Source organism: Musa acuminata, chromosome BXJ2-2, assembly GCF_036884655.1.
Source record: "Musa acuminata AAA Group cultivar baxijiao chromosome BXJ2-2, Cavendish_Baxijiao_AAA, whole genome shotgun sequence".
Taxonomy (NCBI): Eukaryota; Viridiplantae; Streptophyta; class Magnoliopsida; order Zingiberales; family Musaceae; genus Musa; species Musa acuminata.
The window spans coordinates 22790726-22814863 of NC_088339.1; the positions used below are offsets into that span (position 1 = coordinate 22790726).

The 24138-nt window shown below is 36.5% G+C and overlaps 3 protein-coding genes across 3 annotated transcripts; 2 read left to right on the plus strand and 1 right to left on the minus strand.

Annotated features, from left to right (window-relative positions):
* LOC135605393 (agamous-like MADS-box protein MADS3) lies at window positions 1-14301 on the plus strand. Its single transcript, XM_065095434.1, has 8 exons — window positions 1-240; window positions 9095-9170; window positions 10269-10336; window positions 10493-10592; window positions 11088-11129; window positions 13697-13738; window positions 13822-13949; window positions 14026-14301. Exons 1-8 carry the CDS (start codon window positions 59-61, stop codon window positions 14108-14110), a joined length of 723 nt encoding a protein of 240 aa, XP_064951506.1. The 5' UTR covers window positions 1-58; the 3' UTR covers window positions 14111-14301.
* Window positions 14302-14959: 658 nt separating this feature from the next.
* On the plus strand, window positions 14960-16572 carry LOC135605392 (tricetin 3',4',5'-O-trimethyltransferase-like). Its single transcript, XM_065095433.1, has 4 exons — window positions 14960-15459; window positions 15550-15860; window positions 15946-16013; window positions 16155-16572. The coding sequence occupies exons 1-4, from the start codon at window positions 15044-15046 to the stop codon at window positions 16449-16451; spliced, it is 1092 nt and encodes a 363-aa protein (XP_064951505.1). The 5' UTR covers window positions 14960-15043; the 3' UTR covers window positions 16452-16572.
* A 2186-nt stretch (window positions 16573-18758) lies between these two features.
* On the minus strand, window positions 18759-21157 carry LOC135605394 (flavone O-methyltransferase 1-like). The gene is made up of 4 exons (XM_065095435.1): window positions 20658-21157; window positions 20273-20583; window positions 20109-20173; window positions 18759-19192 (listed from the first exon to the last, which is right to left on the minus strand). Exons 1-4 carry the CDS (start codon window positions 21071-21073, stop codon window positions 18896-18898), a joined length of 1089 nt encoding a protein of 362 aa, XP_064951507.1. The 5' UTR covers window positions 21074-21157; the 3' UTR covers window positions 18759-18895.
* Between the last annotated feature and the right edge of the window lie 2981 nt (window positions 21158-24138).

Genomic DNA, 24138 nt, shown 5'->3' on the forward strand with positions numbered 1-24138 from the left:
GGAAGCAAAGGGAGGGAGGAAAGAGAAGCGCAGTTGTGGTGGTTGTGGTGAGGAGGAGATGGGCAGGGGAAGGGTGGAGCTGAAGCGGATCGAGAACAAGATCAACCGCCAGGTGACATTCTCCAAGCGCCGTAACGGGCTGCTCAAGAAGGCCTACGAGCTCTCCGTCCTCTGCGACGCCGAGATCGCGCTCATCATCTTCTCCAGCCGCGGCAAGCTCTTCGAGTTCGCCAGCTCAGAGTAATTTCTCGATGCTTGCTTGCCTTTCTTTGCGCCTTGCTTGCCCCTCTCTCTCTCTCTCTCTCTCGTCATGGAATGATGCAGGGAATCGCTATATTTAATGATCATTTATTGGTGCATATGGGGTTTCTTGGTTTGGATGCGTGTTCTTTGAAGGAAAGATTTTGTAGGTAAAGTAGATTGCTATTCCCATGTAAGAGGGTAAGTACACTTCTGTGCCATTAGTTTTCCTTGCCTGATCTCTCTTTCTTTTTTTCTCCTCGTATCAAAGATGGGAAAAAGTTGAGAGATTCTGAATATAGAAACATGTGTAGTCAAGATTTCTTTTGGTATTCTTCTCCTTTCCCTGTTAAGAAACGATCCAACATTGTGGCGACAAGCCATCCCTTGCTTTTCTGCTCGGTCTAGATTATTTTCCTTTACATGGTTTCTTCAATGGGGTCTCTCTCTATAAATATGTCTGTGGAGGTCATGGGGGTTTCGTGGTAGCAGAGGAGAGTCATGGTTGTGAGAACAAAACCATGACTCTCTTCCTTGGAATTTTCTAGGAAGAGGTTAGGCCATTCCTTTCTTGGAATTTTCTAGGTTGGATTTCCTTGTATTTTTCTCATTGTTCGCTGGTTGTCTCTCTTCATTGTTTTTCTTTGTTTTTTTCTACTTAAAGATTTCGAGCTGTTTTCCTAACCCTTCTTGATTCTGTGGATTCAAGAAATCTGAGACAAAAATTGAAGTCTGTGCAAAGACGAAAGCAAAGTTAAAAAGGATGTACCAACAACTTGGATTTCAAGTAAAGATCTTGTGCCTTTTTACAAGTGCTTGATGGACCTTGGTTCAGATGGTACAGCACAATTACCCTAAAAGGTAGCAGAAGAAGCCTACTTGTTTATATAGTGTTTACCGGATGAGATGTATGTTATGTAGATGAACACTAGTAAACTATCTACCCAAATCTTAGTCTTTCTGGTTTCCTGGGGTTTCATGTGCCTTTTTCATGTGCATTGTTTGATCCACATATCCAAATATGCTTCCATTTGTGACTAAAACCACTCTTAATCAGTGGCCTACTACTTCAACCAATTAAGTTTGGGTTTGAGCTTTCGAGAAGGACTAAACCTAGTGAAAGTTCTGATTGCTTAGTGGTTTGGACGACGAAGCTTTTCTGAGAGATCTGCCGAAGTAGCACCATTTCGACAAATCCCATGAAATGTTTTAGTTCTTTTAGTTAGTGACCGATGTGATTGTTCTAAGCTTAAGGGGAAATCTATTACCCCCTTTTAAAGAATAAATTACTGTGGCATATGGAGATTTAAATTACCTTGCAACATATACATATGTTGCTCAGGAATGTAGAATCCCTTTCTCTCCAAACACAGTCGCCCACTTGAAGGAACATTGTCTTAGAAGCCAAAAAGTCAGGAAAAGATAGTAAACCGAGTGGATTATGAGAGAGATTGATTCAGCATTAGCAGTCAAAAAGGATATTTGTCGGTTTCGTTTCTCTAGGATTTGCTCTCTCTTCTTCAGTTTATCACATCCCTCTAGTGAAGCATTGCAAGCTTCACAAGACTGAATAAGCAGAAAATGGATTACCAAGACTCATGAGAATCTTTTCTATTCTGTATATTCAGATTAAAGAAACCTTTAGATTATAGTTCCCATGAAAATTCACAACATAGTTCCCAAAAATCAATCTTGTTATCAATCGCACAAACTAAATGGTGGCTGATATGTTCATAAATGAACTTTTTTCGGACAATTGAGTTTATGTATGTGTGTCTATTTCATAACAAGTTATAGATAGTTCACAAAGAACTACTGCCCTCCAAGAACTCTTGAAACGATGGGTAAACAATCCTCATCATAAGATTTCTGGTGGTGACTTTGATGCAAGTTCAAGGGAAATTAAGCATAGGTCAAGCTTAGACCCTTTTCCTTTTATTGGCCTGTGCATTAATATCTCAGTATCAGGTATTACTTGAGACTTTTTGTCTTTCAGCTTATCGAGAATTTTGCTTTTGTTAAGATATTTTTGTTACACTTTTTGACAATCTTTCATTCAACGGCTAAAGAAATTCTTAACCTGAGGAGCATCAGTATAGAAAAGATGAAATAATTGGGCACTCATTAGCAATATAGTGCAAGAGATTCATGTGTGAGTTGTAGCATGAGAAGGAATAGGCAACAGAATAACAAAGAGAAGTAGAAACTCAGAATTGCATCAAAGTTAATCCTCGACTTTTGCGACTTAATATTTTATGCCTTTTATTATGGTTCCAAATAATTAGTTACTGCAAATAAATGATAATTGTTACAGTGCTTACTTTTATCGACCTTCCAAGGTCAAACTATCAAAGCCTAGGGAACTTTAACTAGAATTATATTAATTGATTCATAGATGCACAAGTAGATCCTAAATATATAAACAACCAAGGAACTTTGTGAAGAAAATTGCATTACAAATGAGTTTAGGCTTTTAGCTTTTTGCATAATTATGTTAACTGAAGCATTCACCATTCTTGTGTTGCACAAATTAGTTAAATTAGAGTTCATACTTGACTGTAGGCAGAGATTTCCTACCTATAATCAAATGTATGGTTTGCTTGATGCATTCTACTTCAATATATGCTTCATAATCAAAGTCTGGATTGTTGAATGTGGAGTCAACTGCAAATGATATAAGGTAAGGTAGGTCTGTACAAAGCTTCAACTCCAAACATCCGACTAAAGACGAAAATTAATTATCATAGTAAACATTCATATCTACAAGCAACTGAAACTAAAGTAACTACATGTGGAAGCAGAACAAGGCATATGGACTTCAATTAGATTCTTTGACACTAACAAATATGACAGTAATTAGTAACATTAGAAATATGACCTTAGAGTAAGATTAAGAGCTAGTCGTGCGATAAACAAATTTCCTCATCAACAAGTTGCATAAAATGAGCATTTCTTCACGGAAGCTGGGTGAAGATCTTCCATACTAACTTTTATGCATTTACTAACTATTGAGATATGAAAAATGAACTAAGATAAATGTTTCTCGATCAATTGCTAAAAATTTAGTGCTAATTCTTGTATAAACACACAAAGGCATCATAATGCTTTATGAAAAACTTGGTAACAAGGATATGATTTAAAGTTTGCTTAAGATGTAAATAACATGTTTAGCTATAAAGAGAAATAAGATGTTTAAAAGCTTTTCTATGATAATTATGTAAGCTTTAAATTTTTTAAACCTGCTGTAAACAATACAAACTATTCATGCTGCATCTTTCACTAACATCTGATGTTTTCATACAAATAATACATAACAGTGACTGCAATAATTTTGATATTACAAGGCAGTAAATAATGATATTGCTCACACAGTCATATTTATGATTTTCGGATGAAAATTATGGAAGCTGCAACGCATGGAATATATATGCATATCTTAATTACTTTGGTTGAATGAAATTTTCTCAAATTCCTGACTAAAACTAAAACAAAATTTCATTCTAGTTGATTACATAGAAATATTGTGCTTTGTAACTAATATTACATTAATCAACTCTGGTAATAATTAACTGGCTTAAATTTGCAAAATCAGAATTTGAATAAAAGTTGATAACACTTGAAGCATATTTGAGACAGATTTAAATCTTGAAAATGGATCTTCATTTTGCAATGACAACAAAATTGTTAATATGGCACCATTATTTCATGTTTTGAAAGATAGTATGCATCTATCAAGAAGGAAAGATGACAATATTTGGATATATATCAAATGATGTGACTAACCTATTGTGGTAACCTGATCATAGCCCTAGGTGCCTATGATATGGCTTAGGCAAAAGTCTAACTAATACAAACATTTTAATTTACCTTTACATTTTTAATTAATTTATTAATTAAATCAAGCTAACAAAAAGTAAGGAAGGAGGGCTACAATAACTGTTAACATCTTATATTGATGTACAACAACAATGTTGAACCATAATAACTACGATGACTTGGAGTTGCATTTGTTTTGTTTTGTATTGGATGTGTAGTGCTTGGAACTCAAAGGAACATATTTTGCTAGATTTTATGAATGAGATTTTGTCTCTAATGTTACCCTTGATTCGACCATGTTGATATAATTTAGGACTCAAGAAGAAAGCATGTGATAACACACACTAAAGAATTTCAGATCATCTTAAACCCATGTATAAAATGTATGACAATACTATCAAGCATAACAAATTTGAAGACTTCATCTTAATCTGAAAAAAAAAGGATTAGAATATGACTAAAAGCAAAAATGAAAATTTTGTTATCTTAATTTGTTCAAGAAGGAGTAGCACCCTAATTGCATAAATTTTCAGAACATAAGCATAATATGTTTGGTGAAGTCAAAATACAATTTTATGGATAATAGTTTTGAACTATTATGTTCTTGACTTCCTTAGGTTCAAATCACCAATATTTTTCTTCAACTAGGACAATTAATTTCCAATAGGTAACACTCTTTATTATGTAAAGAAATCGATCACTAAGGTTCTATTTAGGAAATATGAGCTAATTAAGAAGTCACATGAGATGAAATAAAGAAATGAACTTAATATCAATGACAAGTTTGCTTTATTGCTTAATTATCTAAACTCATAGTCACTTTAATAGCAAAAGCAAAGCATGTAAGCTATGTCAAAAGCTAAGCAATCTCTAAAGTACCTAGGATATAATGTGTTCAATCTCTTGATAGATAAAAGGAAGGTTTGTCATATTGCTTGTGATCTGCGTTGTTTCTTATATGTCATGTGCTTATGAAATAATATCTTACTTCAAGTGATAAATTAGAAAGAATATCTGCTTGTCTATTTAAGGAAGAATAACCTCAATGTCCATAGTACCACGAAGCAAGTCTATTTGAATTTCAAGATAATAATATAGACAATCTTTACTTGATCAAGCAAGGTATCCCTAATTATTTGTGATAATATAGTTGTCTTGGGCTAAGGACTTTCAACCTAAAGGTGATTTGTGTTACAAGACCATTGAATTAGATTCATCTAGAGATAACAATGTTTGGATTCAATATTTTTTTTTTATGTCTTAAGACCACTTCTCAGTGCAATCCAAGAGGTCTAGATAAATAGTTGAATTCGACCTCAAGCAAAAAATGATATTTTATATCTTCATAATACATTAAGAAAATAAATCAGATCTGTCAATATGAAAATTTAAATTGCCTGATCATAAATTTAAGGGATATTAACCAGGTATTGAATACTAATCATAGATGCTAAATGTTGTCTGTCACCTAATTTATTTTACTGCATCTAACTCCTCCTTAGATGAATCTAATTAATAATTATTAATTAGATTCATCTAAGGAGGAGTTAGATGCAGTAAAATAAATTAGGTGATAGAAAACATTTAGATGCAATAATTATTAATTATTGTATCTAACTATATGACAGAAATAATTATTCAGTTTTCCTGTAAGTATGCAAAAACAAAAATGTTGTATTGTTTTAGGAGACATAAATTGGTAAATTAATAATAGAAGTTCAGAATAACAATTAGAGGTGCATGCTTTTAGAAATTAATTGATGGACAAAGGATTGCTAGGCAAAACTTTAAGATTATCTAGATTTTGGGTCGAAACTCATATTTGCAAAATGATACTATTAACATATCTAACAAATTTGGCAAATTGACTGATGAAGTTTAAGATCTCTGCATATCTTTTGGTAATCCATATGTTTTGTTCATTTTGAAGCAAACATCATTTTGAAGCAGACATCACCTTTATTTTTCAAGGAATAGATGGTTTTCTAGGATATTTGGATCTTATTACTCAATTTCATGTATTACAATCTCTTCGTTCAAGATACTGTATTCATGCATTACAGTTCTACAATTAGATTGATGAATGATTATAGAGTTATCCTCATGTTTTATTTAGTTGAAATTGACATGTCATGTCTCTAGTCTTAGGTCATTTCGATAGAAGTATCACTACAATTAATAATTCATAGGAGCACCATCTATTACTTTATACGGAATGAAAAAAAGTGGCATTATCTCATATCATAAACTTCATTTTGTAGTCAATTATTTTTTATATTATCTCATGGAAATAGGAAAAGCTCTTTGCCAATTTCAAGCATTTTGGTAATGCTCAATAAGAGCCATTAGGCCATTTTAACTTATATGCATCTTGCATTTGGCTTTGGCTTTTCTTGCCTTAGACCATCTCTGCTAGTAATCTTTAAGAGGCATTAGTTCAATCCCTCTTTAGGAACAACTTTGGTAGAAGCAGACTTAACAAGGGGAAAAAAGAGCAAGAAGGCTTAGTAAGTGCAAACATACATTGTTGGGAAATACGACAAAGAAGAGGATGAAAAACACTATGGAAACAAATAATAAACACAAGATCAAGAATACTATAGGAAATATTTAGATTTGAAACGTGTATAAACATTTTCCTAAAAATGATATTGCACCCTCTTTTCAATAAGATTGCTATGTGTTTGATGCAAATAGTTTTAGTGAATATGATAAGCCTTTAGAAGATGTCTAATTCAATCACTTAGAGAATATCTAATTCAATCACTTAGAGAGTAAAGAATAAGAGTATGAAAGAGATGTCTACATAATTTACTCTCAAATACCTATTTATAGATATTTTCTCAAAAGACACGAAAAATAACCACCTTTTCAAATAAATCGTTTGAAAAGAAATTCTTTTTTCTTTTTAATTTGAAAAATTTATAACATACATAACATTTCTCACATAATGTATAAACCGATCAATAGAATTACATGAATAGTGTGATAGAAATTTTGCATGGTTGTGCATTATTCTTTTCTCACATTACAGTATGTAATACTTGCCATATAAATTTTTTGGACGAAACATTCGTTTACTATGCAAGATTTCTGTAGTTCAACCACACATTTCTTATCTAGACTTGAAGTGGTATGTGCCATTTCAAATATGCCATTCTCGTACAATTTCTTTTGGCTATTACTGCATTCTTGTTCTTCTGTTGATTGATGATTATGCTTATATTGTTGACTTGAAACCTAAATGCTTCTCTACTGCTTGGTTTAATGTTCTTTTGTCTGCAATGAGTTCAAATATGTTTTACTGATCATCTTCGATCTTGGTGAAGCAAAATGCTAATATGTTATCTGTGGTTAGTGCAAATTTATATCTAAGGCCTGACTAATATCAAGTAACAGAACCATGTTAGTAATCTTTGATCCAAAGGCTAGAAAACAAGGGTTGCCAAGAACTAAGTATTTACGAGTGGGGCTTCACCATAAACAAACACAAGCATGTTTTATCTCAAGAACAAAGAACAACTAGTTTCGAGGGGAGGATAACATACAAGTAATTGTCAGTTGCCAATACAGAAACTAGCTTTACACATAGTATATAGAAAAGCTATTCTTGGGAGGGAGTATACCTTGATGTTTTCTCTTCCATTAAAAGGTGCATGGTAGAACTTCTTGCAAATGATATCTATGGACCGAAAGAACAGCTCGCAACAAAAGTGGTCTACAGCAGCCATTTGCCTTCATAGTATAACACTGTGCCTGAGAAAAGTTTGCTGCTCATGACTGAAACGCATGCTGATCTTTTGACTTACAAATTTCGACATAACCATACTCCGTATCTGTCATATAGGACTGGTTAATTAGACTCAAGAAGGTCCTTGTTGTGCACCTTAATCGATTACTAGCCAGTTGAAGTGGAGTCAATCTGATATTTGTCAAGTAAAAGCATGACTAGACGTATCAACTGCACCATATCTCCATCTGTTGGTGATCCGTTGTATCATTCACTACGACTCAGTACATGTTAGGGTACTTCCTACAGAACCTCCGCCTGAAAGGAATGCTTTTATTCATCTTCCATGAGCATTACTACTGCATGTGGTACACAAAGCAGCTTACCGTTCCTTATTTTCTGTTGATTTGAGAGTCCCCTGACCACTGTTCCAAAGGTCTAATAACCTAAAAAGCAGGAATAGCATGTAGCAGCAATTTTCACAGCAAATCTATGTTTGTGGTACTGTCTGTCCGTAGCCTGCTGCTCAACTTTATTCTTTTTCCCTGATGAACTTTCTTATGTTTGTTCTATAAGAAAATGTAGACTGCTGCATGTGTTTCCTAGAAATCTGGTCATGCAGCCATTTTAGCGTCCTTGTTTGTAAACAACGAGGGAGATAAGACTGTGCATGCGCGTATTCCTCCTTCCCAGATAACTGTGTTAGTGAACCTCTGGGAACAGACTCATGTCACTGCGGGGGGAGGGGGGGAACCTACCATGACAACAATGTACGTAGAATGAATCATCTGCAAGAATATTTTCTCCGGGTTTCCTGGATCCTTAGTGTTCGACTTCTTCTCCTTAGTGTCCTCTCTATATCTTTGAAATGACAATACAAAGGCATTATATATGGTTGCCTTGCGCACCACACAGGTGCCTTTCTCGAGAAGAATCAAGGCCTAGGTAGTGTGGCTCATCATTTATTGTTGTAGATTTAGTTCATGATCCATTGATCTCAAGACTTCAAAAGGGTCCATATTGTGTCGACACTTGCTTAAAGAGATTTGTCTTTTTAAGATTGTCACGGTTCCATTTCTACATAAGGTGATGTAGAGTCTATAAGTTTGTATCAGGTTTGTAGTATGTGATTAAAAGGATCAATACATTTTCGTGGAATTGCAGCCTTCTCAACTTTATTGCTGTAATCATACCTCACTTCTATACATAATTCTAAATGTTGTACAACATATAATGTTAATCATGTGAGATAAGCTTTGACACAGTTTATGTTTATGTTCTATATCCTAACAAGCTTTCTTTTACTAGAATAACTAAAACAATTGAGCGATATCAAAGCTATCAGTACGCATCACAACTCCCTGCAGATGACCAAGAGACACAGGTTGGTATTTCCATGTTTCTTCAATTCTACATAAATAACCTTTCTTAGAATGGATAGTGGAATTACTATATGGTCAATTTGTCGGAGTACATGTATATCCTAAAAGTTATATTGCATAGATGGTCATATAGCAGCTATCTATCTTTGCAAACAGATTGAAACCTTTATTATTTAAGTGTTTGTTGTCCACTTCTATAGTATGTTAGACTTTCCATAGTTCCAAGAAATAAAAAGAAAATGTATGTGCAGTTCAGTTACTAAATTCTAAAGGCAGATATACAAGCTGGTCAAATGAAGCACAAAAACCTACTAAGTTGACATAATACGTCATCATATTGATAAAGAATACATGAATTGTTATTTGTTCCGTTCTTGATGTATTTGTTGGATATTGAAATGAACCTAATGAACTATGCATGTAAAGAAAGCCCCATTTACATTATAGCTGTTTCTTACTTTCCAATAAAAGGATTTAACTATGCAACTTAGAAATTGGAAAGTATCTAACAATCTATTCTAGTATATCAACTTCCGACAAAACATGATCATGAAGTAAAGTAAAAGAAATAGAATATAAAAAAGAACAGACCAACATGTACCAACAAAAATATTGTTTCAAGATTTACAATTGCAGATGCAGATGCATATGGTCATAGTTCTGCAGTAGAACATGATGCAGTTGGCTGCTTGTTTCCTGCAGATTCTAGCCTGCATTTCAATATATGTAAACCAATTCTTCGTCTTATGCATCTTATGATGCACTTTTACATCAAAATGTTGCAGCTCAAATAAAGGAAAGTGTACTGGGCACACCCTTTTAATCTTTAAATTGCAAGCATAAAAGAGAGATCAAATAGAGGTCCAGATGGATCATAACATTTCAGGTCTCAATTCATTTCACTTCCAGACAATAAAAACTGGCCTAGTAATTAACTGAGCTTATTGTGTGATGTATTTCTAGATTCTCCTCGGCGGTGCTTTATCATTGCCTCAAATTAATTAGACCTTTTTTTTTCTTTTTTTTTGCTATTTTATCCTTATCAGATTCATCTCGAGAGTCTTATATGACATATCTTGTTTGATTTTTTTTATATGGAGGCACGAAACACGTATCAGGAAATCTCCAAGTTGAAGGCAAAATATGAGTCGCTACAGCGATCCCATAGGTCGGTTTTCTTCCATATGACCACCAACAAAGCTAGATCATTGCTTATCATGCTTCAGCTTATTGATTGCTTTACCTGTAATTTTCTGCATCTGAACCTGTTCGATGTGATTAATTCTCTTCGGCCACAGAATCACTATATCTTAATTCTGTTTAGGAATTTACTTGGAGAGGACCTTGGGCCATTGAGTCTGAAAGAACTGCAGCAACTTGAACGACAACTTGAATCAGCACTATCTCAAGCCAGGCAGAGAAGGGTAAAGCTTTTTAGTACTTGAAAGCCACTGTGAATGATAGAATTCATGGTCAATAGTAAATATTATTTTTCTTAGTCCACTGAGAATGGCAGATTTAGGTGGTCAACAGTAAATGTTCTTAGTTGCCATGTGGATTGTGTACTTAGTAACTCAAGTCATCATTCATTCTGAAACCATCCTAGCTGGAAAAGGATGTATCCATGTGTTCACAACATATAGCAGCTGATATAATTAGTCTCTATTCTTGTCACGACATTAAATGACTCTTAACTTGCTCTGTACATGTTCCATTTCTTAATCCTTCCCATTGACTTCTTTCCTATTCCTTTACAATACTTCTGATTTGTCAAAACACAACAAGAATACAAATATTTCTGTGCAAATATAATGCTCTTTTATGAAATTATTCAGTGCATTTCTCATGAACTGCTGCAACATAAAGAAAAAGTATCTTGGAAAAAAAGCATTTTATTTGGATTTTATTTTTCTTTGCAGACACAACTGATGCTGGACCACATGGAAGAACTTCAAAAAAGAGTAAGCAACCCTAGTTTATGCTGATTTTTAAGGCTTAAACATAAAATCAAGGTCTGCCGTACCGGATCGTACCGCATGGTACGGGCGGTACGTACCGGTCCGACAGGCCAACGGTATGCGGATCGCCATGTACCGTACCGAGTACTGTAGTAGTACTGTAGCAATGTAGTTGTGTACTGTAGCAGTGTTACAGTGCTCGGTACACCTGGGTGTACCGAGCGGTATACCGTATCGTACCGGTACCGAGCTTGGGTCGAAACGCCGGTACGATACGGTACGACGGACCTTGCATAAAACCCAAGTTGTATCTTTGATTTATACTATTATGTGATTGATTAACATACTTAATCTAATGATCCATTTCTTACTAACTAGCTTGAACCAGAGTTCTTTTTTCTATTTGCATGGAGCTTTAATCTTGTCCTGCAACAAATAAAATCATTATTATTGTGTCATAATAAGATGCAAGGTAGGTAACACTGGAATTTTCTCTTCTTTTTTTCTTTCGTTAATGAAGACCATCCCAGAGAATGCTTAACGACCACAGAGAATTGGAGTGTATAGACCTTGAAGAACTATATATACCTGTTCTCTTTTCAGGCCATATGATTTATTTCGATATTGCAACATAACTTCTGTTATCATATGATGCTTTCATATTTTCTATACTAACACCAAAGTAACATAATTTTAGGAGGCTTCCTATTTATTTCTTAATGAACTGTAAAAGTATTCTGCAGCTATTTTTTCTTTTTTCTTCCCCCTACTGTTTATCTTAGAACTATTCTTTAGAAGGTGAATGAACCGTCGACAAAAAGGAAATCATGAAATGATTCTGGTGAGCAGATGTGGGGTACCGATAAGCTAGCAGTTAATTACCTTTGTCGGACTCCCAGAAGAGATACCCTGTAGCTGAATTCCTTAGTGTTGCCATCGAGTATTCCTTTGGAATCAATCACAGTGGTCTGAGTCTTCTCGGATGCATCATACTTAATATAACACTGAAGACTAATATATTAAATAGAATCCGATATCTTTCAAGAAAAACATAAACAGAAAAAGATAAAACATAAAAAAGAATAAAAGAAAAGTGAGAAAAAAAAAATAGGTAGAAGAAGAGAAAAATAATGGATAGAGTATAATTGATTAAATCAATTATTTTAAACCTTTTATAAGTCATCTTTTTACACTCCTATTATTAACCAAATTGTTACAATGACTTGCAATTGTGCTTACAAATAATAGCAGTCGAAACATGAGAAGTTTATTTTTCATTTCGATAAGAAAATAATTGATATAACTTATATTGTACCCCTATTGGGACTTACCAACACTAATTGACTTAATAACTCTATTCTTCCAATACTACATTTGAAATAGCTAATAAGCATAACCCAAATAGATTTGGACCCTCTGTAAGCATGAGTGCTTGTTCAAACTTAGGTAGGTTTTTAATGTACATTGATTTAAATTTCGAGATCCATTAGTATATCCATCTGAGTCTTGTGGGATGCAGCAAAACTGAAGACCAACCCATATAGATTATTAAGTGTCTTCATTAGTGAAGTAATATAAGATACTAAAGGGACCTTCAGTCTTTGAATTTTGTAATGTTACCAGATCTATTTTGGAGTTTCCTATTATCACAAAAAAGGGGATCAACTACTGTTTTTAACCATGAATTAAGGATATTCAACTGGTGAGAAATGCTAATTTTTAGAGTAATAAGATATTTTTCCATCAGCTTGGTTGATTTAAGTCTATTTATGTTAATTAACATGGGAACGAGCATGTTTCTGAGGAAAGAGAAGTAACTTTTGGTTCATAATAATGTGCTTAAGGTCCTTAAAAATGCGAAACATTATTCCACTGTTCAAAGCAGCAATTGAGAGAGTGTCATATTCAAACCCTGAGCCGATGCCGAACTAGATGAGTTATACTATACATCTAGGCATACTAATTCTGCTGTTTATAAATGCAGACACCACGATTTTGAATCAGAAAACAGATTTCAAGCAACCAAGTCAATGAATCTGACATTTCTGATAATTTTCATGTAGTCACTAAGTCGCTTGCATGTTCATTTGCCATTGTATTGCCGAAGGTGTGAGCCAAAATCCGCACTAAATTTGTTATTCATGATTTAATCCTGTAATGGAGTTTCTGAAGTTGATTAGCTATAGTTTTCTATGTGATATAATTTTCTAAGCTTTGCAAGTAAAGGACAATGAGGACCATCTTCTCTTGTGATTACATATGTGATGCAGTGTACGCCTGGTTATTTTGGTGGTGGATTTCTAATACTATCTTCTCTTGGAATCCTTGGTGCCATCAACTTTTAGTGCTCATCTGTACCTGATGATGAATCCGAATCTTATAAAGTTGACATGGTTCCACATATTACAGAAAACAGCATTACCTAAAATCCTTAATTGGTTTATAATTATTGGAACCTTACACCTACAAGCTATGGAATGGCTGCTTTGACTTGATGCTAATTATGTTGTTTCACGAACAAATTCCTCGTGGAGTGCTTACTTACTATCCTTATGTCTGTCACCCGGCAGGAGCGTCATCTGGAGGACATCAACAGGCAGCTCAAATTTAAGGTTTTGCTTCAATGACCAAGAAGCTTATTCTGAGACATTTTCTTTAACTATCATGGTTGTGGTAAATCTGCATGTGTCTGCAGCTGGAGGCTGAGACTAGCTCTTTGAGAGCCGCTCAAGGATCCTGGGAACCCAATGCCATGATCGAAAGCGATCCATTCTCCTTCCGTCTTCAGCCAAACACTATGGAATGTGAACCCACTTTACAGATGTATGCTTCTGTTGTGGCTTCTGTTCTTCTATGCTTCTACTCGGAAGTATCTATGACAAGGATTGTGTTTTGACAGGTATCACCACTTTGTTCCTCCTGAAGCAGCCACCCCAGGGAACACTGGTGGGGAGAACACTTACATGCTGGGCTGGGGTCTTTGAACTGTCTACACCCAGCCGACTGGGAACAGCTTAGAATCAATGTCTTCTTCGTTCTCCAATTTGACTCCTTGGTTTGAAGGAAATGGATGACCTAAGTTTGCAGTCGCAGTTTACTTCTCTCATTAATCCTAGAACTTTAACCTGATCGTGTTTTCTCCTACTTGCTACTATATATATCATACTTGCATGTCTGTTCTATGTGTGCAACGTGAAAGCTATATGTAATTCATCATGCTGCACCATGGAAAGTTGTGGCAGAATAATTTAGCAATTGAGAAACTAGTGTTGGATTTTGTCTTTTGAATGGTCTCACCACCATGATCGTAATGATAAGAACAGGGTTGTGGCACATTGGTTTCTGGTGCTAAATGCAGTGAAGGTCAGCACAGCAATTCTATTATGGGTTTGTGGAGAAGGAAGGTCCAAAGAGCCGTGATGAATGAACAGCTTAGCAATCCAAATGGGTTCATCACAACAAGATTTAGCCTTTTGTGCTGCACCAATCACATTAATTCTTTGTAAGGAGATCACACCCTCTTTTATTTTCTGAAAATAAGTCATTTCATATGATTGAAACTTCAAATATGGTGTCTTGACAATACTGTACTTTGCTTTACTGCTATTAGATGGATGGTCAACATTTTGATTTGAAGGCGATGACCACTGCACACGTGTCGTCAGAGGATTGTGCATGTCAATCCATGTTTCTTTTTGGAATGTATTTATTCTAAAAGTGCACCTTCCAAAGTTGATCCTTGTCAACAAAGTTAGGTTTCGTTCTCTTCCTCCACCACTTTTCCACTCAGGTGATTTATTTTAATGGAGTAGGTGAGTGCTTCGACACGATTAAATTCCTACCCAAGGATCTCTCCCTTCTCAATTGATCCCCCTCTTCCTCGTCCATCATTATCTCCGTTGCAGCTCTTAGCGAGAATGGGATCCATCAAGGACATGCTGCAGCTGACACCCGAGGAGGACGACAAGGCATGCACGTTCGCCCTGCAGCTGGTGGTGGGTTCCATTCTCCCAATGACAGTCAAGGCGGCCGTGGAGCTCCAGCTACTAGAGATCATCGTCAAGGCCGGCCCCGGCGCCAAGCTGAGCCCCGCCGACGTGGTGTCCCGGATGCCAACCGAGAACCCCGAGGCGGTGGCCATGGTGGACCGGATCCTCTGTCTTCTCGCGGCCTACGGCGTCGTCAGTTGCTCTGTCGAGACCGACGACGATGGCCATCCCTCGTGCAAGTACGGCGCGGCGCCTGTGTGCAAGTACTTGACCAAGAACGAGGACGGCGTGTCCTTGGCCGCCATGAGCTTGATGAACCAGGACAAGATCAACATGGAGAGCTGGTAATCCAGAGAGCCATCAACTACTCTTTCTCGTTTCTTCTCAAACTAATAGTTGGCTGAAGGTTGGTTTTGCTTCGACAATGAGCGCAGTTATTACTTGAAGGATGCGGTGTTGGAGGGCGGCGTCCCCTTCCAGAAGGCGTACGGGATGACGGTATTCGAGCACCATGGCACCGATCCACGGTTCAACAAGCTGTTCAACGAGTGCATGAGGAACCACTCTACCATCCTCATGAAGAAGCTGCTCGAGACCTACCCCGGCTTCGACGACGTCAAGGTGCTCGTCGACGTCGGTGGCGGGACCGGCGCCACCATCCACATGATCACCGCCAAGCATCCGCACATCAAGGGCATCAACTTCGACCTCCCTCATGTCATATCCACTGCACCACCCTACCCAGGTCCAAAGCTTACAACCCACGCGCCACTGTTACAGTACCCATTGGCTATTATTTAGCTCACATACTTGGGATACAATGGCTGCAGGTGTCGAGCATGTCAGTGGAGACATGTTTGAAAGAGTTCCGAGTGGAGGAGACGCCATCTTCATGAAGGTTAATAATACTTCTGCTAATGACGTTTTGCTTACTTGGAGCAGAAGATTCCCCCTGTCAAAAGATAACTAAAATTAAACACATACAACAACTATCATTGTTATCGTTAATATCTGATTTCATGATCAAATGAATTTGCAGTGGATCATTCATGACTGGACTAACGAGCAATGCACAAAAATATTAAAGAACTGTTGGAAGGTTTTACCAGAGAAAGGAAAGATGATGGTGGTGGAATATATACTCCCCATAATCCCGGAGTCAAACTTGATCGCACAGGGTGTTTTTACCGTAGACATGGCCATGATGATCCAGACTGGAGGGAGAGAACGGACACAGAAAGAGTTTGAGGCGTTGGCAAAGGAAGCAGGGTTCACAGGACCTGTGAAGGCTACCTACATATCCATGTATGCCTGGCTCATGGAGTTCACAAAATAGATCAGTACCTATACAAGTTCTGCCGTTGTGCTCTGATTGGAGTTCTGTCCTTCGTTATTGGAAGACGCCCTGAATAAAGTTTGCTACTGTTTGAAATAAAGAATAAGATACTTTGTAGAAATGCATTTGAACAGAGCGATCATGTCACACTTAATCGTCTACCAAATCAATTGCACATCCAAAATCATTGTGGCCAACTGACGAACTCTAGAAATGTGGTGACGCTGAATAAGGCTTTGACTACTTCTCGCGTGCGACTAAAGTCAACTGTCGTTTCCCAACCTTTACCGATTTGTCAACCTCAGATGCACAGGTTGAATTGAAACTGACAGCAGATAAGCTAAGATTTTCCCAGCTCAGATTTTTCTCAAACTATACCAGATAATATCGCTGCTCTATTGAGAAAATCCTTCCTCTATAAATAAAAAATATCATATCAAACGGTATCAGAGCGATCTCTCGCCTCTCTCTTCTCAGCCATCGTTGCCTATCCAATCTTCGGATCTGATTCCGTCGAGCCTTCGACCATCGACTCAATACTGGTAGATCTCTCCATCATAGCCTTTGTTCATGTCGGACTTCCCATGTTTCGCTGGTCTGCTCAGCGACCTGTTCTCTTCGCTGTCAACCAAATTGCAGGTTCATTAACCGTTGCCAATGTTCTCCTATCTGAGTCGACGGCTTTCTTTGTGGTCACCTGCTTTGTCAGATCTCTCCCGTCTCTCGTCATTTCCTCTGCCTTGGCGCACCTCCGGCAACGTTAATTTGAAGCAACGAAGGCTATTTTGCTGTAGTCGCTTTCTTCCCTACGGCCTCGACGACCAATGATCGTATTCTTCGCTGTCGTTCTGTGTCAGTGTCTCTATGCTGTCCACGCTGCAGCCTGTAGTAGCACTTATTGTTGTCTACGTGCTCTCTGCCCAAGTGGGTCGTTCTCATCTACCATCGATTTGAGTACTTGTTAAGATTTCTCATGATAGCAACTGAGATTTCTTCTTTAACTATATGAGAAAGCATTATTATTCTGTAAAAAATTCTTCCACCTAATATGTATAAATAAAAAGTACCATATCATAAATATTTTTTCTTTGTTTCCTTATTTGCACACAACCCATTTGCCTCCACTGTACGGTGAACATTTATTCTCTGAAAACTTCCGGTCACACTCAGACAAACCAGCCATGTACACCGACAAAGTCAAATCACGAGTTAAGAAATTAGTGGCACGCACATCATTTCAAAGCAGAGAACATCATATTCCGTCTACATATCTTGAAGATGTCGCTCAATTATTTGATCCAATTAATTATGTTGGAGGGGATCACATGCACCTCTCGTCTTTTCAGTGAGTTAATGTCGTCTCGTGTGTTTGAACCTCAAAAAGTTTTGTCTTGGCAATGTTACGTGGCTCATCAAAATCTACAAGTTCACATCTGATGTTATCAGACTTGTGTCTCATTTAGGCACCTAAGGATACATTATCGTGGGTAGATGTGAGCAATCTCCTACTTCTCTCCATTGATGTGGGTTGTTCATGCAGACAGTTCTTTCTCTCTCTTTTTTCTTACATCTAATTGAAATTACTTGTCCTCTTCTACGACTTCTTCTGGATCGATCATTCTTACGACTCACAACAAAGCCTGAGCAAAGTTTAGCTAAAACATAAATTTCATTACCTTAAGAAATATTCATATGTGATGAGAGATTAAAAAAAAACTAAAGGAATAGTTTTATATTAATAAATATCGAGTCAGATGATATATATATATATTTGAGTCTAATTCATACTCTAACAACTCAACCTCTTGGATTAAATTAGGTATGTAAAAACAAAAAAAAAAAGAGTAAAAAAAAGGATGATTAAAAAAAGAAGCTTTGATGATTAAAAAAAAGAGATAGAGAAATGAGGATAATTGAAAAAAAAAAGGCATATCATTAAAATAAAAATAGAGAGAAAGAAGGAGATTTGAGTCAAGTAAAAGAAAAAATTGATTAAAAAGAATTTAGCCAAGATGAGCTTAGTAGCTTGGGGTGTGGGATATTTAAGTTGGTTGCACTATCTATTCTTAAAAGAGGACTAAAATAATAATCTCACTTGATAAATATTGAGAGAATCAAGTAACATATATTGTAACTTAATTGTTTAATTTTTTTAGGTTGAATTGATATCTGCTCAAATATATTAACTTTGATTAATTGAAATTATAATATTATCGTTGTAGTTGTAGGATACATAGGGCTTCCTCCAATGGACCGTAACGTTATAATTAGTCCCTAAGGAAAATGACTGTTATATTTGGAAGCATATTTCTCATTGCTAGGCAGTAGAGCATTCCGATCCAATAAATCTTATCGGAAGTTTATTTAGCACACCAAATAGACGTTTCCATCAAGAATAGAATCTTGAAGGACAGTAATCAGGACAAGAGTTCAAATTCTCTAGTCTACTTGGTGAGTTCCATGATGCATGTGCCGGCGAACACAGGAAGAGCTTTGAATCCGGTAAAACCGGCATCCATGGCTAGAGCTTGGAACTCTTGCTTCGTTCTCTCTTTGCCCCCAATTGTGTAGGCCAACATGCAGATATCTAACTGGTAGATGTACTGATCTCTCGGAGTCACCTCTGGAACTACTGGAAGAATGCATTCCATCACGATCACCTTCCCCTTCTCGGGAAGAGCCTTCCAACAATTGTTCAGCAACTTCGCGCAATACCCATCATTCCAGTCGTGAAGAATCCACTTCGTTTGCATAATAATACAGGACAAGTAAGTCGGACTAATCTCACTATAATCATCATTCAAAAGATAAACAATTGATATCCCCTGTCGATTTCTCTCTTAGTTCGGAGGTTCGATGAATTAGGAAAATGTCTTATGCGAAATCAGAATCAATTTCGTCCTCGACACAATCAATCAGCATGAATTTTTTTGGGCTGTAATAGTCATGGAGTCTTTCTCGATGTTGGTACACGGCTGTAATAAGTCGAGATCACAGGTGGTCGAAGTGGGATTGTGCATAGTCCCTAATTTATTGGCAGAGACATGTGATTGATGGAGAAGCCAAAAGAAAAATAGTGGTAGCATGTTTCACACAGTGATCAAAATTGATCAAAGGATTTTGCTACTTTTATAACTTCATAACAAAATAGCTGGTCATATAAATACATTTTTTTATCAAAATAATTGGTAATATATATTAAAAAAAGATAAGACTACAACTGTAAAATTGAGTAGAGTTTTAAGTGTAGTTACTTATGTTTGATTTAATAGCACGGAATGAACCCAAGTCACTGATTAAGGTGTTTTTTGCGATATTTTAGGTTACTATGTGAGTCTCAAAATTGTAGGAAAGAGATAGGAAGTCATGTCAATCTCGTACAGTGGAAATTGACCTGTGGGTCAACAGGATGGCTGATTGCGTTGCCTTCCACAGGGTCGGTCAGGTGGGGTTTGGCGCTCTGCACTGCACAGCGTTGGTCATGTTGGATTTACCTCTTTGGTCGGGCGTCATTAGTGATTTTGCTCTCAAGATTCATGATAAGAACTTGTCGGTGTCATGATCTTTTTCCCAGGTAAAGGGTCTCCTACTTCCTGTTGTCTTGCCTTGACAAACCAAATTAGAATTTTTGTAGTGATCAGAAGAGTCCGTCCTCACCTTGAGGAAAATGGCATCTCCACTGGGAACAGCTTCAAACATGTCTCCGCTAACGTGCTGCACTCCTGCAACCAAACATGAACGTGAACGGTGATCCACCAGAGAAGAACTCTTCTTCTAAGTTAGCTTGGTGTTTATGGTCGAAGGGATCAATATAAGCAGACCTGGCAGGGGTTGTGCGCCGGAGATGACGTGCGGGAGGTCTAAGTTGATGCCCTTGATGTGGGGGTGTCTGGAAGTGATCATGCCGAGGGTGGCACCGACGCCACCGCCCACGTCGACGAGCACCTTCACGTCGTCGAAGCCGCCGTAGGTGCGGAGAAGTTGGTTGACGATAACGGCGGTGTGGCCCCGCATAGCCTCGTTGAATATCTTGTTGAACCGTGGATCGGTGCTTTGGTAGTCGAAACAAGACATCCCGTAGGCGGCCATAACCGGGAGGCGGCCGTCCAAGACCGAATCCTTCAGGTAGTGCCTGCCATCAGAAACTTCAGCTTTTTTTACTGAAACCAAGTGAGTTCTCTCTCCAGTAACGAGTGAGAATAATACCATAAATCCAGGAAGACTTTATCGTGATGCATCAGAAGCAGGTTAGCTAGAGAACCATCCTCATTCTCCGTGAGATACTTGCAGATGGGTGCCATGCGGTACTTCCGCGAGCGGCGATCGTCGGCGCCGGCCTCGACGACGCAGCCGACGATCTTGTTGGCGGCGAGTAAGCGGAGAATCCGATCGACCCAAGCGGCTGCAGCCTCCAGGTTCTCGCTCGGCAGCTGGGCGGCAATCTCCTCGGAGCTCAGTGGGGTGGCTGGGCCAGACTTGACGATGATCTGTAAGAGGCCGAGCTCGATGGCCACCTTGAGGACCATGGGAAGGACGGCGCCGCACGACAGTTGCAGGGCGCGCGCGCACGCCTCCTCCTCCTCTTCTGCGGTCAGCTTCAGCACGTCGTTGGTGGCCGGCATATTGCCTATGAGCTGGGAAACAAAGAAGAGCAAGAGAGGAAGGGTATAGAACTTGAACTTGTCTTGGGGGAAGAGGAAGAGGTGCGACTTTATACTGTGCTACAACTTCAAGATGACGGACAACACTGATCATCTACGCATTAATATGATAGTCATATGACATACGCAACCCGTAATCAAAACATTTGTGTTTCACGGGCATGACAGTGGTACCGTGTCCGACTTATTGATACGCAACCCGAAGTCAAAAACACTTGTGGTTCACGGGCATGACAGTGGTAACATGTACTACTTACTGACGTGTTTCTCCATCATCCAATGAAGATGACGTTTCTCCCTCCTCGATATGACACGTTTGGTATCATTCGTATACCGCTGTATCCATGTAAGCATCAACTGCATCAGCTTCACGAAACAAACGTGCCGGTCAACTTGAATTGGTCGTGTCGGCCGATTACCACGAGTTAAGTTTCGAGACAAGATTGATCAAGTCATTCGTACATTTGATTAACCTTTGGGTTGCCTGCAAATACGTAACTTGTGGATCCAGTCGATGTGAACTCATGCGCATGCCATTTCGTTCCGATGAGCAAGTCGACAAGTATATTGGAGCTATTAATGAAAGAAAAAATTTGAGTCCTCCTTATCCATCCTTTTCTTCTAATATGTATAATAACGGATGGACATATTTTTCTTAGAATTGTAATATAATAGTGACCATGTGACCACCCACGTAAAAAAAAAAAAAAAAAAGAATAGAGAACCGATGACTGAAAAGAAAATTAGCATGTGAAGTGTTTTATATATAAAAGATATTCAAACGATAGGAATTCCAATAAAAATGTAATAGAAATCTATCGAATAGCCTTCCAATCTTGCTAATCAACTTCATGAACATATTTATATCTAAAAATTTATAAATATGTTTGGTAGACCAATTCTTGTTCTCACAAGGTAAAAAACTCTCTCCAACATACAAAGATAAAAAGCGATTGAAGTAATATGAGATTCCAATTATCATCCAAAATAAATTCGGAGACAAAAAAAAAAAAAAAAAAAGATTCATTGTTTCTCTCACGTTATAAACCTATGTCACTTATTAAGAGGAATATTGTCAAGTTAAGGGATCGTATAAGAGATTATTTAGTAAGACTAATAATGATTAGTCTTCTAATGCTGCTCTTGAGATTTAAGGATAACTTAATAAAATTCCTCCAGCAGTGATAGAATGTCCCCTAAGTACCAACTCTAAAGCTTGCTAAACCAAAATGTTGTGGGCATATTTCAAGGAGGACATATCACCCATCATACAATGGGAATGGTTGAAATTTTTAAACCTTTTTTTGTTGGTTGCATTAGCCAACACCGTTCTTTATTCGTCGTTAGATACATTTAAGACTATAAATTTGGCATGCACTACGATGCATTCTTGTAGATTCTATTTATCTAGATGGTGGGTCTTGGTAGAAGTGATCCATGTTGGCACATGGACGATGTTGGATAGACCCATATCAAGTCTCTCAAAATTGACGACCAAAAAGTTTGAGATCGACTCAAGAGATGTTTAGATAAATCCTCTCGGCTTTGTTTTACATATAATCCGAAGAACATCCGAATCATAGTAATGGAAGATGGTATGACAGAAGGACGTATATATATTTGCATAAGTAATGAATGCTGCAAGCATATCTCTTAAAAAGAACAAAAGGTATGACGAACAGATAATGTGACCGATCAATATTTACTTATTTGTTTAAAAAAATAAATAATAAATATGGGATTTGAGCATGAAACTTTATGAGTCAAAATATTTATCAATTAAATTAACTGATACATTCAAAATATATCAATTAAAATTTTAAATCCTCGATCTTTTGTTAAATATATTTGGGACATCATCACAACATCAATATAAAATGTATATTTACTAATTGAGTATATAATCTTTCTTTTCTTTTATATATCTTATTATTTTTTAATATTTTTTAGTGTTTTATTTTTGGATAACTCTAATAACTATCCAATATTTCAACTATAGAATTCATATCTAATTTAGTATAGGCTTGAACATATAGTAGACTTTTAATTGTGTATATACATTAGAAATATTTTTCTTTATATGATTTTTTAAGTTATTTTTTAAAAAATATTTATTTTGATTGAATTTTTTTTACTTTTGTTATTTGTTAAATAAAGTTGTATACTAAATCTCTTTAAGGCTCATCTAATATATCACTTTTAAGGCATTTCTAATAATTTTTTAGATATGTCCCTAAATATATTAATGACAATAACATAAAATGTCTTATTCATATCAATCATCTTAAAATTCTTAATGAGAAATTTTTTAGTTTCATATAATAAACCAACATCATGACTTATAAGCAAAATATTATCTATATATATGATAAATATAATAAGCTTGTTCTCACTGATTTTTAGATATAAATAGTGATCGACATCATTTATTTTATATATGAAGGAAGTAATGATATTAAGAAACTTTATATATCATTGTCTATAAGTGTATTTATGGTCATAAATAGATTTTTTAAATTTACATATCAAAAAGAAAATTTCTTTATGAATCATTTAGGTTAATCCATATAAATCTTCGTCCCGATATTCTTATTCAAAAGTTACTTTTACATACATCCGATTTAACATAAAATCATAATGAGCCATTACTGCATGACGATTCTTAACAAGTTCATTTAAAAAATTATATAAATTATCTTGTTATGATTGATATATTCTTTATGAGTAAAATCCTTAGTCATAAGTTAGACTTTTATATCATTTGATATTACCCGTTGAGTTATGTTTAGATAACAAATGCTTTTATAATTATTGTATAATTTGATGAGTTTCTCAAACACCATTGTAGTCCATTCATCTCAACTCTTCTTTTATTATATTATATTATTTTTTATAATCATTAGTTTTTATAACTTGTGAAAATAATAAGGAACCCTTTTAATTCTTATGTTATAATATGATTTTTTTTAGATGTAAAATATAAACCATATAATAACAGGTCTTATTTTCCTTAAAGATCTTCTTAA